This window comes from Molossus molossus, unplaced genomic scaffold (assembly GCF_014108415.1).
Source record: "Molossus molossus isolate mMolMol1 unplaced genomic scaffold, mMolMol1.p scaffold_m16_p_8, whole genome shotgun sequence".
Lineage (NCBI taxonomy): Eukaryota > Metazoa > Chordata > Mammalia > Chiroptera > Molossidae > Molossus > Molossus molossus.
Window position 1 is genome coordinate 17,903,494 of NW_023425402.1, and position 16,268 is coordinate 17,919,761.

Here is a 16,268-nt window from a genome sequence, read left to right on the forward strand (position 1 = left end):
TCCACTACCATCTATGACCTATTCTAGTTTGCCTTTTTTAAAAAATATGTTTTTATTGATTTTTTGTCTTAAAAAGGATGGGAGAAACATCCATGTGAGAGAGAAACATAGATCGGCTGCCTCCTGCACGCCCCCTACTGGGGACTGAGCCTGTAACCAGGCACATGCCCTGACCGGGAATCGAACCAGGACCTCTCAGTCCATGGGACCATGCTCAGTCCCCTGAGCCACACCGGCTAGGCTGTCTTTTTTTTTTTTTAAGAGAGAGAGGAAAACCATCAATATAAGAAATATCAATCAGTTGCCTCCCTTTCGCACCCCAACCAGGGACCAACCCTACAACCTGGGTATGTGCCTTGACTGGGAATTGAAGCCAAGACCTTTTGGTGTATGTGACGACACTTTTGGTGTATGAGACAATACTCCAATCAACTGAGCCACCAGGCCAGGGCTGGTTTATTTTTCTGTGTGTAAGGAATTCCTGTCTTCTATCCACAAAAGAGGAAGAGAAACCTAGCCGGAGAACCAGTTAAACCAAATACCATTCTGGTGCTCTAGATACCACCCAGGTGTAAGAGGATGAAATAAACAAAACCCGTAATGTCCCTGACATGGGTTCAGAGTGTTCAGACAGGGTATCTACTTCCAGTTTCTCATTGAAAGAAGAACTCAAAATTGCCGAGGTTCTGGCCATAGGAATTCTGTTGAGCCAGGGTTCCCAAGGTAAGCAACGTGGTGAAATATAAAACATAATAAATACATACAGTGTAATGTAACATACCATGCCGTAAGCTCTGACCCTGCCTTACTACCAAGAAGTTACTCAGGGGCCATGAGGTTTCATGCAGAAGCCTAAGAGCTTGTACAGGCCCTCCCAGGAGTGTAAGTTTCCTAGATGGACATGAATAAGACGAATATACTCCAAGGCCTCACCACTGGCACCTCTTCACCCCCAAATCCTCATTTCTTAAAACAGGGACAGTCTCAAAAACAGGAGCCTCGGGTTCACTGCAAAAGACTAGGAAATGCTCATTTGGTGCTCGGTCGTCCTTGTGAATCTCCAGGTACTTTTTTTCCAGACACAAACTTTTTACTAATTTGCATGATTCAGATTTAAAAGGCTGAGGTTTTCTGAATATACATATTTTCCCAAGGGATGAATCAAAGAGTTATATACTGTGAGCACACGCACAAGGCAAGGATTAAATATATGCAGACACTCAAGTAACAAACACCTAATATTTATTAATAAATTAGTACACTTGAAGGCATTTTTCCGATATCGGTCCCTCACCACTATCCACAAACCCCGCCCACGCAAAGGGAGTCCACACCACCTTTGCATCCGAGTCTGGCGATTGAGCAGGAGAGAGTATGTCTATAAATGGGAGCGTAGTTGTAAATATATCGGACAAGAGTTCTTACAGCTGCAGCCATTTGTAATTGAAGTGATTGACAGATGTAGGAAACCCAGCAAGACCAAAGCCTTGATCAAGGGCTGGACCTATCAACTATGTGTGGATAAAAAAGACATCTTTAAAGCAAAGCGGTGCAAATTCCCTATGGAAAAGGTACCACTGGCACTCAGTTGTGACTTTCTGAGGTGCAGCAATATGTTCCGGAACAGCTCAATCCCTAAAACACAAAGTTCAAGTTCTTGGGTGGCCCAGTTGTTGAGCCACTTAAATAGCAAGTCCTGGTGGCTCGAGGATTTCATGTCTCCAGCCCAGAGCATATTAGTGTAAGAGGAACCCAAGTAATGGAGCATTCTACATGGTGTCCAGGTGAAAATTATACAATCAGCAACAGTGTGGTCAAGTTTCGGCCATGAATGCGAACTACACAACAAGGCATATTCAAAAGACAACAACACAAAATCTAATTGAATTACAGTAACTCAATGGAGCCTCCCATTTCCTTAACCCTTAAGCAAATTCATAAATGACAAATAATAATAAAAAAAAAATAGCAAGAATAAAAGACATCAGTGTGGGTGTTGAGACAGAACTGCTTACAGACCTCACCAGACCATACACCTCTAAGGAAGAGGTGCAGAGCCCAGGGCGCTGGCGCGGTCGCCCCGCACGGTGCCACGCAAAGTGAATTTAAAGTGCACACAACAACTTGGAAAAATACATAGGAAGGCAAAACAGAAAATGTGGAACCTAAAAAACTTTAGTGGTGGGTATTTTGCAACAGTTACATCTTGAAAAGGTTTATAAACTAACTTCCCAGATGGGTTAAAAAAAAAAAAAAAAAAGAGAGAAAGCAAGCTCAAGACACTGGCCATATACTCTGTTACACACACACACACACACACACCCAAAAACAAAAAACAAAAACCAAAAAAAAAAAAAAACACAAAAAAAACCAGAAACAAACCACCCTGACACTAAGATGAGTCGTTTCCAGAGTGCAGTATCCCTTGTGTCCTACAACAGGTCGGGAAGATGGCTATAGACAGAGTCTAGGAGAGTCTGGCTGGCTTCCTGGCTCTTGACTCCAATGATCTCAAAGAGCCGGTCCAGCTTGTCCTCTGCCTGAGGAATCTCTTCAATCACCCGCAGCTCCTCAGGATTCAGAATGTGGAGCATGTCATCAAAAATAGGCTGCAAGTCACAAGGGTCCAGGCGCACCTGCCGCAACACCGTGTCCTTCTTTTCTGCCCGGGGAAGAGAGAAACGGGAAAGGTCAGCTGTAAAGGAAGTGCGCTAGGGGGACCCGGAGGAGGGCTAAGAGTGACAGCTACTCTCTCCCCAGGCTTAGCCCCACCCACCACCCCAGGCTGAGTGAGGGAACCTCTGGCACATTTTAAACAACATAGGAGTTTTTACTTGCATTGCACATAAGATAACAAAACAAGATTTGCCTAATAAAGATCTGACAAGGATCTGCTCGAATGGGTTGTAGATGTGCCTGTCTTTTAATGTGACAGTTGCCCAACTCTAAGCGACTTACTCTAAATTCTTCTAAAACTCGGAAGGAGAATGCTATACTTAAGAAAAAAAATACACACAAACAAATCTACTCACCCCACTAAAATGATTTTACTATTTTCCCCATAAGTGGTTTGTTTACTAAACAACGATCTCAGTCCACCCTCCCACCTTCCACAATTCAAAGTCAATGTGATCTGCTTAAATGACTTTCTAAGTACATTGCCGCATTTTAAAACTGATCTCCAAAGAACAGCATGTAAATAAGAAACTAATGCTTCTTGGGTCACACCTGACAACAGGGCGTGGAAATGTCTATTGCTATCATAAAAAGCTTTCTTTAAAATATAACACATAAAATATAAACTAATACATAGATATTTTACATCAATATAAAATACATGAATATAAGTATGTAAAGGATTTAAAATATAAATATGTAAAACAGAACATATTTTATAAAGCTATGAATCAGAACATAAAATATAACCCTTTCGCTAAAACATAACTGGAATTAAACAAACTAGGAAATTTCTCACAAAAACCCGTCATCAATATCGCGTGCACGTTAGTTCCCTGCCCTGCTATAAAACACGAAAGTGGCATATTATTTATCAAAAGTACAAATCCATAATGTTTAAAATATTGATATTTACAACCAAGCTTAACAGCGAATGTTAACTGGAGGCCCTAAAACCTGTACTTCAGACACTCCAGATAGGTTAATGCTTGAAAGCAGTGGGTTCTACAAGCCTGGTAAATAATTTTCAAAAAAACCGGCCAGACTCCATTTTATCAGAGCTCTCCTGAGACACATCGATAACATCAGGAGGACAGAGGGTGACAGGCGCTCCGAGCACAGGCCGCCAGCCCGGCAGGGGGCGCTGTACCGATGTTCCAGATGGATCCCCACCTGCGGAACGCGGTTTCTCTCACACCAGCCACGCAAAGGATCAACTCCCACTGGGCTGTGGGGTGGCAGGGCGAGTCCTGAGCGCTTTGGGGGGCTTCGGGGGCGTCTGTACCTTTGGTAATGAAGGAGCCCATCCTGCTCAGCGCAGAGGAGCCACTGGACGTGGAGTCACAGCGGAGCAGGGGCTCGGACTCGTCCACGAAGAAGCCCTTGCTCTTCTCCAGCGGGGAGGGCTCCACGGTCAGGAGGCTGGAGTTCTCGAGCTTCGTGTTGGGGCTGGGGATAGGGCTCGGGCTGAGCGGGCTGGGGCTCATGGGGAGAGCCAGCTTGTCGGCCTCCAGCTGTGGGAGGGGAAAATAAATAACCAAAAAAAAAAAAAGTTAAATGATATACTTAAAATCACAGAGAAAAAAATAAAATTAAAAATCCTTTCTCAGATGCTTTTTGTTCCATTTAATATTTTATAAACAAATTCTCCCATTTTGACCGTCCTCATAGACAGATACTATTGTGAGATACACATATACACAACACAGATTTAAAAATTTTATTTAAAAAATAAATAAAATAATATTTTGTTGATATTTAGCGAGAGGAGAAGGGAGAAGGAGAGAGGAGAGAGACATGGATGCAAGAACTAAGCATCAGTCAGCTGCCTCCTGCAGGCTCCTTAGCAGGGACCGAGCCTGCAGCCGGGGCATGTGCCCTGACCAGAAATCGCACCAGCAACCTTTCAGTGAGCAGGATGACACCCAACCAAGTGAGCCACACTAGCCTGGGCCACAAAACACCTTTGAACCCTTTAAAATACAGGTAAGGATATGTATGAGCATTAACAATCAGCAAGCATAGCACTGAGGTGCTACCTCGCAGGAATGGAACTGGACAAGGACAGAAGAGGAAGGTCTCCAGCTTGAAGTGTAATTTACAAGGTCTAAGGTAATAACCAGTATATTCTTCAATGGTTTCCCCTCAAAATTCACATGTTGATGTCGTAACTCCCCATCCTCAGAATATGACTGTATTCAGATATAGGCCATTTCCAGAGGTAACTGCGGTGTAACTGGGCGCTAATCCAACACGACCTGTGTCCTTATAAGAAGACACAGACGCACACAGAAGGAAGGGCATGTGAAGACCCAGGGAGAAGAGAGCATTTTCTACAAGCTTAGGAGAGAAGCCTCAGAAGACACCAACCCTGGTGACACCTTCATCTCAAAGGTCTAATCTCCAGAACCGTGAGGAAATGAATTTGTTATTGAAGCTTCCCAGTCTGTGGTACTTCATTATGGAAGCCCAGCAAACTAAGACACCCTTCTCTTTACAAGTAAGGGCATGCCTAACAGAAGTGACTTTCTTTTTTTTTTTATCCTCACCCAAGGACATTCTTCCATTTTTTGTTCAGGTAATTAAGGGCTCCCAACCAGTAAATGGCAGAACTAAGACTAGACCCTAGGTTTCCTGATTCCCGTTTCGAACTAGCTCAGGAATTAAATAAAATTGTTTGAATGCATGAGAACAGAACAGGAGAAGCATGAGCATGAAGCTTACATTCTGTACCGGGCACCAGAGAGACAGTAACAAAAAGCAAACAAATGAGATGGTTTCAGACGGAGAGAGTGAGCTTCACGACCCCTCTGACTGGCGTGCGGAGAGCGGGTTTTAGGGAGACAAGAATCAAAGCAAGGAGAGAGTTAGCAAGCTGCTACTTTGGCCAGGTGAGGTATAATCATGGCTGGACCAGGAATATAGCAGAGACGGGAGAAGTGACGGGTGTTATCATCCCATTCTACAGGTGGAATGACTGAGGCCCAGAGAGGGCACACAGCCAGCTGGAGAAAGCCCATGTTCATCTCAGGTCTGCCTGCCATCTCTACTCAGCCCTGTCATCTGACACTCTACTTCAGAACTCTGGCAGGTACTCGTGGTATTTTCTAGCCCATTAACTTTATCTTTTTATTGGCTCTTCTGGCATGGGTAAAAGTCTGGGAGCCAGGGTGCACAGGACAGGGTTCAGGGAGTGATGTGCACACTTCCCAGAGCTGTTGTTAATCACCGCTCATTAGAACCCTCATGACTTCACTCACACAAGTCAAGCAAAGCTCCAAGGTCCTCAATCAAGAAGGCATTGACCCTCGTCTCGAAGCATTACGTTGAATAGCTGTAAAACGCACCAAGCAAACACAACAGCCTCTTTTACAACCGTTAAGGCCTAAGAAATCCTTGCAATTGACTGCAGATTCCGAGGACCACTGGTTACCACACATCTAATGTCGTTCCAACTGCATTCCCCGCCCCCCATGCGACCACCCTCACCCCACTTCTGCTTCCAGTGGGGAGGTTAAGCCTTGGATAACACAGGTTCCCAGCAGCCTCCTTCTGATCCACAGACAAGTTTTATGTATCTGCTTTTAAATTTTTATTTCAATAGGCCCTGGCATGTGCCCCTGCTCCCTGAAAATGCACATGGCCATTCATGCCAATGCACGGTTTTTATTCACTCGGACAAAGAGCACTTGTCTACACTCGGATTCTCGGAGACATGACAATGGACGACAGGGTCAGTCAATATAGTGCACTGTTCTTGCTTAAAAAAGAAATCCCTGCCCACAAATGACATGCCAACAGACTAAGAAATCCACCCACCTATTTCCTGAAATCGGTCCAAAACTTTAAATACTGAATCCCCCTACACACACACTTTTGCCAAAGGATCCTATCAGTGGAAATGAAACACGTGATTCCCAACATAACTTGGAAAGACAGAATGCTGGTGTGATGCTCTCCTGTAATGAAGAGTCAAGTGAGTAAGAAAATGTCCCTAGGAATTGTTTCGGCATCACCACATTGGAGCTAACAACGACCACTAAAGCCAGAGACCATGACAATCATCCTTCTAGAAAATCCATTCAGCTACTAAGGACACGCTGTGGCTGGTTGCATTCCAGCTTTCCTATAAGACAAAAATTGCTCCTAGAAACTTACTTCTTTCCTCTCCTTTCCTTAGTATTTACAATCTCCCTCAAAATTGGTCTGCAACACCATATGCAGAGCAAGCACTGTCACCTGTGGTCGCTCTAATCAGAAATTGAGGCATCGGGATACTTGGAAGAAATGAATTCTTCATTCTATTAAGTCAGACAGTTCATGGTTCCGTTTCTGAGATTCTAACAACTAAAGAACATTTATATAAGCTGTAGATACTGAAAGAGAAGACAGATATTCTAAACAAGAAAGTCAGATTTCCGCAGAAGAGGGTCTTATCTTCTTACAAAAGCTTTGAGCATTGACTTTTCAAAACATGCACAAAATGAGTAACTTAATTTATTCCTTATGCTTCTTTGAGCGTTCCAAATTCTCTGCTGGGACATATTAACTTTATAATTAGAAAAACAATAAATGTTATTTTTGAAAGCAGTCACCACTGATAAGTATATTTCCCTTCAGCTAACTTGAAAATGTTGTGGCTGCGGCCTCTTTTATTTATATCGGTAGCCAAGAAACAGGAGAGTTGGAAGAGCATCCACTTGGCTGGGCTCCTCTCTATACTTTTGTTAAATGCTCACAGCACAAAAGGGCAACACTCCCCCCAACTACTTGCAGTGAGGGAGATAAAAGAAAGGCCTCTGGGAAAACTTGGCCAATGAAGGAAACGTCTCCACCAAATGAATCTGAAGCCCCTTCGGAGAAACTTCAAAAGTAGGGTTCTTTTGGCTTTACAGCCATGAGGTCATGGTGCTCACTTGGAAGGCTCAACTGAGAGATGAGGGAGGTAGAGAAAGACAGACAGACCAAAGGGGGAGAGGGGAGCAGGGAGAATAAAGGACGAACCAGCCAAAAACAGATAGTTCTATTGTGGAAATTTCAAGAGCATGTCATATATTTTGGCCAAATGAGCCCCAAATGTCCTCCTGATTGGTGTCCATGGAAGTACATTTAGTCCTTCCAAATAGTGCCGTTATTAGTCCAAACTGGTATGGGAAGAGATAAATGGTTCCCCTGACTCAACAGCTGAGTCACGCCTCAGGAGCGCCACTGTTGACCTGAGCGGTTCCCTTTCTGATTTCCAGAACTACTGAGTACGAAGAGCCGTCCAGATAGGTCAGTGAACAGGGGCATGACTGGGATGTGGGAGCTTGACCCTCTCCGGGCTACGAGGTTGGTGGCTCTGTTTATGAGAACGAGGATCTACCGTGCCTTCGGATTGTACTGAAATGAGCCATTTCCAGCTGTGTCCCTCAAACCCTTCCTCCTGCCTCAACCAGAGCACCCCAAACTGACTGCTCATTCTGGGTACTCCACTCAGTCACAACCATAATTCTCCTCTTTTCATATCCAACCAGAAAAATCCTTTCTGTCCCCTGGTGTGGAAGTGTTTCTCTAGTGCCTGGGGCCGGGGGAGCCTGAACGGTAAAGGAATGCCCTTCCACGCTTTATCCAGGACAAGGATGGTATGTAAATGGAACAAGAGCACGTTCCTGCTCTCAGATCTAGCAGCGATGCCCTGGCCAGTCTGGTTCGGCGGTTGGAGCATCAGCTCGCAGACCAGAGAGTCCCAGGTTCGGTTCCCGCTAGGGGCACGTACCAAAAATAAGTAAATAAATAAATCAGACAACCCTTTCTTTCAAAAAAAAAAAAAGATCTAGCAGCACTCCTGAACATACTCTACCAGCAGAAATGCACCAAGAACTCAGGCCTCCGTAGCCATCTTTTCAACACACATGTCATGGTCCCCACAGACAACTCCTAAAAATCAAAGTCATGAAAATCCTGGAACATCACTGCAAGGGAAGGAAGGCAACTAGATCAGGGACTAGCTGTGTGGTCTCAGAAAAACCACTTCCCTCCTCAGACCTGCTTCTAAATCAAAAGGGACAGATGAGGTCATCCCTGTTCAAATTATGTCATTTATTGTTTGTCTTCTTATTGCTATTTCCTTCTTCACGCCCACCCCAAACCCCTTTCCCCTGTCAAGTTACCCACAACTGGTTCACTCAACTAAGGTTTCCCCCCGAGTTATTTTCAATTACTACCCAATTACAATCTCCCTGTGGTTGCACAATCTGTTTTCACAAAACTAATTAACAACTTTGATGCCTCAGTGACCCCCTGAAATGAAGTATTAATTACCCAGCCTGAATGTTCCTTACCAATCTGCTAAAATAATTCAACTTAACCCCTGGGCTCCTGCCACTCCCCAGCTGGATTCCAGGGGCCCCCTTTGCTCCCTCTGCAGCCAGACGTGGCCGGCAGACCCAAGAAGTCAAAAGTCGCCCTGTCAACTCAACTTTTCCTCCAGACAAGGGGCAGTTCTAGAGGCAGGGTCTGCGAGAACCTGCTGGTCAGTGGCAGAGCTTACGCCCCACTGGACGGCTGCCCGGGGACAAAGATGAAAAAAAGATGAGCAATTCTGTAAATACCAGTCACCTCAGCTGCCGCCAATAACTTTGTTGTCCGTTTGAAAATATCTCAGATCCCAACAGGCTAGTGACTATTTAAGAAAAACAAACTCCATTTCCACTCAAGAGTTATCTCAAAGGAATTAATACACAAATAAATACATAAGTACAACTATTTAAGGATTGTAATGTCTCAAGCTTGTTCCCCTTGTTTTCCCAGCTTCTGGTGGGATCAAGACCAAATGAGATTTCGTGACCTCCTGGAGGTCTATGTAGGCATGTGCCGTTGAGCTCCTTGCCCTATGAGCATGTCTGGTACTTGAATCTATTCAGTCCCTGTGTTCACAGGAATTCAGACTGTAAGGAATGCTTTGTTACCCAAATCAAGACGGCTCCAGGACCTCAGATATACAGGAGGGCTTAGATAATCAGAGTTACCAGCTCTTTGTCAAAAAATCCATCTGAATCTATTCAGATCCTAAGTTCAGATACCAAGGAATACCTGTAAACAGTGATCTCTCCCATAAAGAAATAAAAGGAATACACTGCCCCAACAAAAAAGGAAAAACTAGGCAGGTTTCTTTAAAATCCTAAGTGATAGTGTTACCAGTGGTGCTGATGGCAAAATTGGATCCTGGTTCTTGACTCCATTTGGTAAAGAAAGACTTCAGATCCAAGGATTCAAATGCCAAAAGAAGGTTTATTTAGAAAGTCACAGAGGTACAGATAGAAAGGCAGAGGTAACAATCCCGGGGGTGGGGGGTGGGGGGGTGTGTGCTAGTCCTTCCTTTTGAGGGTTTTAAAGGGCTTAGGGGGAGAATCAGCAGAATATTCATCAGCTTTATGGTGATGCTCCAAAATGAAATTTATTCCCCTGACTTCATTTGTCCATGGGTGTGGTTTGCAAATGGCATTAGTTGGATTTCTGCTATCCGTCTCCCTGAGTAGCGTGATTTAAACTATTTACCCTCTGGTGGGGAAGGAGAAATGCAAGCCATTCACTCTTAAGCGTCCCTGGTTTCTCGGCAAGATGGGATTTTGCAGTATACTGGATGGTTGTTTAACTGTCTCGTTCCCCCCTTCTGAGTGTGAATTCTTTTTTTTTTTATCCTCACCCGAGGACATTTTTTCATTTTTTTGTTCAGATAGAGGGAGAGGGAGAGGGAGAGGGGGAAGAGAGAGAGAGAGAAAAACATCGATGTGAAAGGGACACATCGAGTGGTTGCCACCCACACGACCCAACCAGAGCGGGGACAAGCTGCAACCGAGATATGTGCCCTTAGCAGGAACTGAACCCGGGTCTCTCTGGACCGCAGGCCGACGCTCTAACCGCTGAGCCAAACCGGCCAGGGCCTGAGTGTGAATTCTTGTTCAATCCAACCCAGAGGAGGGATTTGGGCAAGAATAATCCTAATTTACTCAGCAAAAATTTTTTGCAAACAAAAAGAAAAAAGTTAAGAGGAAAAGAGGAAGGGGCTAGTTCTTAAACTTTTAAAAGAAGGGTAAGGTTATCAGTTATCAGTTATCAGAAATTTGGAGGAAGTCTTAGAAAAGAAAATATGGACTAGAAATATACACTTACGTACACAGATGAAGCAAAATGATAAGATGTAAGTATTGGATCTAGCTGATAAGTTTTTAGGTGGTGGTTGTACTGCTTTCAACTTAGGAAAATACATTTTTTAAATGGGTTTAGGGCCAAATAACCTTACAACAAAAATTCCCCAAACTTTTCCTAGGCTTCTGATTGTTTAGTCTTTGTTGTCTCTCCTTTTTTCCTTCTGCCCAGCCCAGAAGTTCCGCTGCATCTGCAGGGAACCGTGCTAACACTGAAATCTAAATCATCATTGGCAGGTAGACATTGTCAGCCTTAGGCTGCCTGGATCTCCCTGAGGTCGCTGGGGGTCATGGGATAGAAGATGGGACAGAAATAAATGCCAAGAGGCCCTGCTCAGCTTCCCTAGAAACCACTGCACCAGACCACAGAGGATGCAGAAGTCAAAGGACAGATGCACTGCCTGAGCAAGTGGGGGCAGAGCCTGCAGAATGGATTCACCCTACTTCAGGAGGCTCGCAGGATTAACTTGACCAAAATATGCCAAAACCACTGGGGATTTTTTTTTTTTTTAAGTACGTGCCCCTAGCAGGAACCAAACCCAGGACTCTCTGGTCCGCAGGTCAACGCTCAACCGCTGAGCCAAACTGGCCAGGGCTGGGAAATTATTTTTAAAAGCACCCCTCACACCCCCTAGATCGATCCAAGCAACCTTACTTAAGCCCAGGTTAGCTGGCCACGGAGTGTTTCTCACTCAAGTACCCCAAGCCCAAATCAAGGCAGCAGCTGCTCTAGTCTTGTGTATATACACAAGTCGTCTGCTAATTCTGATCATTTCTGAGTTAACTTCGACACCGAATCCCAAAGGCTACAAATCCACTCACATTTAAGTCAAGGTGTGAGTGGCCAAACCTTGCCCTGAGCAAGAGAATGGTTCCTCTTCTGGATGCACAGGGGAAAACCACAGGAAGTCACACAAGTGCCACAAAGCTGGTGAGAACCAGCTGGCTCCGAGGGACAGGGAAGGGCGTGCCCTGCCCAGCTCGCGTCTGCAAGCTGTCCGGGTGACATCAGCGGCAGGGCTGCAGCCCTGAGCGGACCCACTGATGGACCAGCTTTCTTAGCAAAGGAAGTGAGGATAGCAAGTGGGTTCCCCTGGCTCAGAGTGAGAGTCCGCTCACATTCAAATATACTGCCGAGCCTTTTTGGAGCTCAGCCCCAGGGATACACGAGGAGATCATGCGGTCGGAAATGATCTCCTCATTTATCTTAGGCTTGAGACATATTACGAAAGCTTTCCAAAACAAGCCTTTGGACAACCCTCAGAAGGCGGGGGGGGGGGGGGGATAAGCCACAGAACTTATATGCATGTACACACAACCGATGAACATGGACAACAAAGCTGGGGACAAGGTGGGGGGAATGGGGAGGAGGGTGTCAATGGGGAAAAAAAAAGGAGAAACATCTGTAACAAAAATAAATTAAAACAAAAAAAGCCTTTGGACAATTGCAAGCATGAAAAAAAGTTACACGAGTCTTACAAGCCCGCCGTGAGACATGGTGAAGGACAGAAAGTAAGTTCACAGGAAACTATGACTTTGATGTAAGAAGGCTCGAGCTCATTGGTGACTCAAGTTTATTTAACTTGCCAAATTTGATTAAATCAGCATTATTTACTAAAATCATCCACTGGACTCATGCCATTAGAATTTCAATGTATACAGACATAATTCCAAAGATTCAAAGGGGGATGCCGAGAAATATACGTTCCCCTCACTAACCTCTGACTTCCAGGTCTCAGCTCCTCAGTTCCATTCCAGGTGGTAACCACTGTTACTGACTCCCCGTGTACAGAGATAGTCTACACTCAGCAATAAATAGTACATATATTCTCCACCCTACCCAGCTCTTCCTGTTTATTTTATACAATTTTGTTTACATTCTTTTTTATAATATGGTTGACAGTGTACGCATTGTTCTATACTTTACAAACAGTTTTTGTGTCCTGGCCAGTTGCTCAATGGTTAGAGCGTCAACCCACAGACCAAAGGGTCACAGGTTTCGATTCCCGGTCAAGGACAGGTACCTGGGTTGTAGGCTCGATTCCCGGCCCCAGTGTGGGCCATGCAGGAGGCAATCTTGGGGTTAGCACATAAAGATCTGAGTCCCTCTTTCTGACAAGTTCATGGTGTCCCACTGTATGGATGGCCATGCCCAGTTCTCTATTGGAGGACATTTGTGTTTGCTCCCACTCTTTTGTTATCATGAATGATGCCATAAGGAGTACTTATCATTCTGCACGTGTGTGGGACATATGTGGGAATGTATGGAGGACCGATTGCTAGAAATGGAATAGCAGTGGCCAACAGAGTTATTCTGGGAGCTTACCCCAGATGGCCCTCCCATAACTCTAATGACACACACCCATTAGCAGCGGATGCTGTTCTTTCTGTTCCCTTGCAACACAAGAATTTTCAAGGTCATACCTGTCCCTCTTTGCCAGGCTGAGAGGTTAAAATGGAGTCTCAGTGTAGGTTTCAACTTGAATTTTCTTATTCGGATGAGGTTAAAAATCTGTATACCTTCAAGATTTTTCAGTATTTCCTGGTCTATGAACTATCTAGTTCATAGATTGCCCATTTTCCCTTTGGGTTGTTGGTGTCTTAATTAATCTGTAAAATCTCTTCTTTTTTTTAAGGAAATTAACCCTATGTTGCAAACTACTTCTCCCAATTATTCTGTCTTTAGATTTGCATGTGTTTTCTGTCTTGTATCGTTATTGTTAAGGAGTTAAATCTTTCTTTTATAGTTTCTGTTTTTCACATCATTCTCAGAAGAGCCTTACCTACTGTTGTTAATTATATAAACAAAAAATGTCCCCCATTTTTTTCCTAGTAGTTTTGGGGGGATAAGCCATTCCAATGATTGGTCATTCCAGCGTACCCCCTGACTCAGCCCAGTTGTGGAGAAATCAAAATTCCCTGTGACAGTTTTTTCATAGGAATATGAGTGACAGCTGTCTCTGTCGAGGAAGTAAGCAATTTAAATGTTGAAATTAACTGGTGTGTAATATAACCTACTGCTAACCATGATGCTGTCCTCATCAGTAAATGCACCCACTGTTAACATTTGGGTTAGAACAGGTGAAGAGACAGTCTCATACTGTCAACACTGGAAGCTACTAAGCTTTATCCAGGAATGTTTTGGCTTGAAAAAAAGAACAAAGAAAGAAAATATGATCTCAGCACTGGTAAGTGATGAAGAAAATAAGCTTCTTTTCACAATATTGATTCTGATTTCCTCCCAATGCACTTTCTGAGAAAGCCAGTAAGGGTATGGAGTAATGGGCTGGGAAATGTCGTCAAATAGGTTCGACCTTTTCTGAACGTTGATGTACGTGTCTCAGGAAAAAACAAAAGCCCACCTCAAAGCCTCTATATAGTAGTTTCATAGGATATATTCTAGAGATTGGTTCATATACCTATCCCTCCTCTAAAAACATCAGCATCTGGAGGGAGGATTCTCTGTTTTTGTGTTTTGGTGTGTGTGTGTGTTTCCTTTAGTATCTTCAGCACCTGGTACAGGGCTCAAAACATAATGGGTGTTTCATTAATGTTTACTAAATAAATAACTTGTGTTAAAACCACCTCATCCTTAAAGGCTTCTGAAAAATAGAAAAGCATGTGTATAGGTGTGTGTTGGAAAGGGAGCTTATACCAAGGCCCCAAGAATCTGTTTCCCTGACTTTTCTTCTTATAACCTGTATACCTCAAGCTCAGCTACTATATTTCATTAATTCTATGACGCCTATTTTTTCACATTTTAACATCTCTGAAATAGAGATGTTATCTTACAACTATAGTTGGCAGTGTTTTTATATCTTTCTTAGCGGTACCTATAATAATGGCACGTTTTACAACTGACATGGCATTCAAACAAAATACAAAAATATGTTTTAATTATTTTACCTACCTATACCTCGCATGACCATGAAGCTTGCTAGATAAACACAGACGTCAAGCACCCAGATGGTGTTTGGGACACAATCGATACTCAGCAAATGCTGCTTCTCTTTCTCCTTAATATGCGTTGTTGAAAGCACAGTGGTATTATTTGCTCTTGAGTCTAAAAACAGAGCGTGGAATTCAAATTCTAACCTAAGATTTCCTGCTGTGACTGTGTGTCAAGTGCAGGAGAGACATTCGCACTCACTGTATCCAGCATATGCAGCACACGCTATCTCTGCACATATACTGTCTCTAGTCCTCACCAGATACAAGGCGATGATGAAAAAAATGAGGCTTGAGACCTAATGGGACCTGCTGCAAGTCACTCAGTGAGTGGCAAAAGCAAGAATCAAATGAAATCTAGAAGCACAAAACCAGATTGTTCAGTGTGTCAGTCCCTTCTACTGGTTCTTAGAGATTCAAAGTTCAAATTCTAGCTCTTGACATGGAGTGGCATCTTCGTCCTGTACTTTTTTTTTTTTTAATCCTGACCCAAGGAAATTTTTGCACATCTTCAGATAGAGCAGGAGGTAGAGAGGTAGGAAGAGAGAGAGAGAGAAACATCGATGAGAGAGACACACACATTGAGTGGCTGCCACCCACACGACCAACCAAACCAGGGCCTGGGACAAACTGCAACCGAGGTACATGCCCTTAGTGGGAACTGAACCCGGGTTCCTCTGATCCCCAGTGGACGCTCTAACCTCTGAGCCAAAGCGGCCAGGGCTATTCCTCTACTTTTAATATCACAGAACATCCACGAAGGAAGGTTCTAAGTCAACCAGACGTTCTGTGCAGAATCAAAGGTCTGAGAAGTCCTTCATGTGAAAAAGCTGGTGGGGGGTCCCCTAGGCAGAAACCAGCTGGGGACGTCTCAGGGGACAAGAACAGAATACAGTCTTGAAGGAAACTACAGTCTGCTTTGTTTTTTTAAATGACTTTCAAATCAACAAATACATACCTGCCCTTGTTTTCCATGTATATTTTGGTAGGCTGGGTACCCCTGCCTTCTGATACTAACTTCTTTTTTAAAAACTCATCTTTATTGTTGAATGTATTACAGATGTCCCCTTTTTTACCCCATTGACCTGCTCCTCCCCAATCCCACTACCTTCCTGTCTTCCCCACACTATTGTCAGTGTCCACTGGTTATGCACATGTGCACAGAAGTTCTTTGGTTTATCTCATCCCGCCCTTTCCCTCCCCTTTGCGGTTCACCAGTCTAACAACCCATTTGTCCTAACTTCCACCCCTCGGGCACACTGCTGCCCCGCTGAGCTGCAAACCCTGTGCCCGTGTCTCCATCTCGGCTCGTGAGTTGTGAAAGAGCAGGGACCACCTTTCTTCTTTACATTGTACCAGGCACCCAGCTGGTGCTCGACCCAAAGTTGGGGACGCACTGACTGAAACCTTCAAATCTGATCATGAGAAGAACAGCCTGAGATTAAAGCTCTAAAG

General features: G+C 44.1%; 1 protein-coding gene across 1 annotated transcript in view; it reads right to left on the minus strand.

Annotated features, from left to right (window-relative positions):
• Positions 1-1,238: 1,238 nt before the first annotated feature.
• The window catches only part of TNFRSF21 (TNF receptor superfamily member 21), a 68,274-nt gene continuing 53,244 nt past the window's right edge, over positions 1,239-16,268 (minus strand). Inside the window, exons 5-6 of the mRNA XM_036248830.1 lie at positions 3,962-4,190; positions 1,239-2,662 (exon numbers count right to left, since the gene is read on the minus strand). Coding sequence (XP_036104723.1) covers positions 2,433-2,662; positions 3,962-4,190 — 459 coding nt within the window. The 3' untranslated portion in view covers positions 1,239-2,432. The remainder of the gene's footprint in view (positions 2,663-3,961; positions 4,191-16,268) is intronic.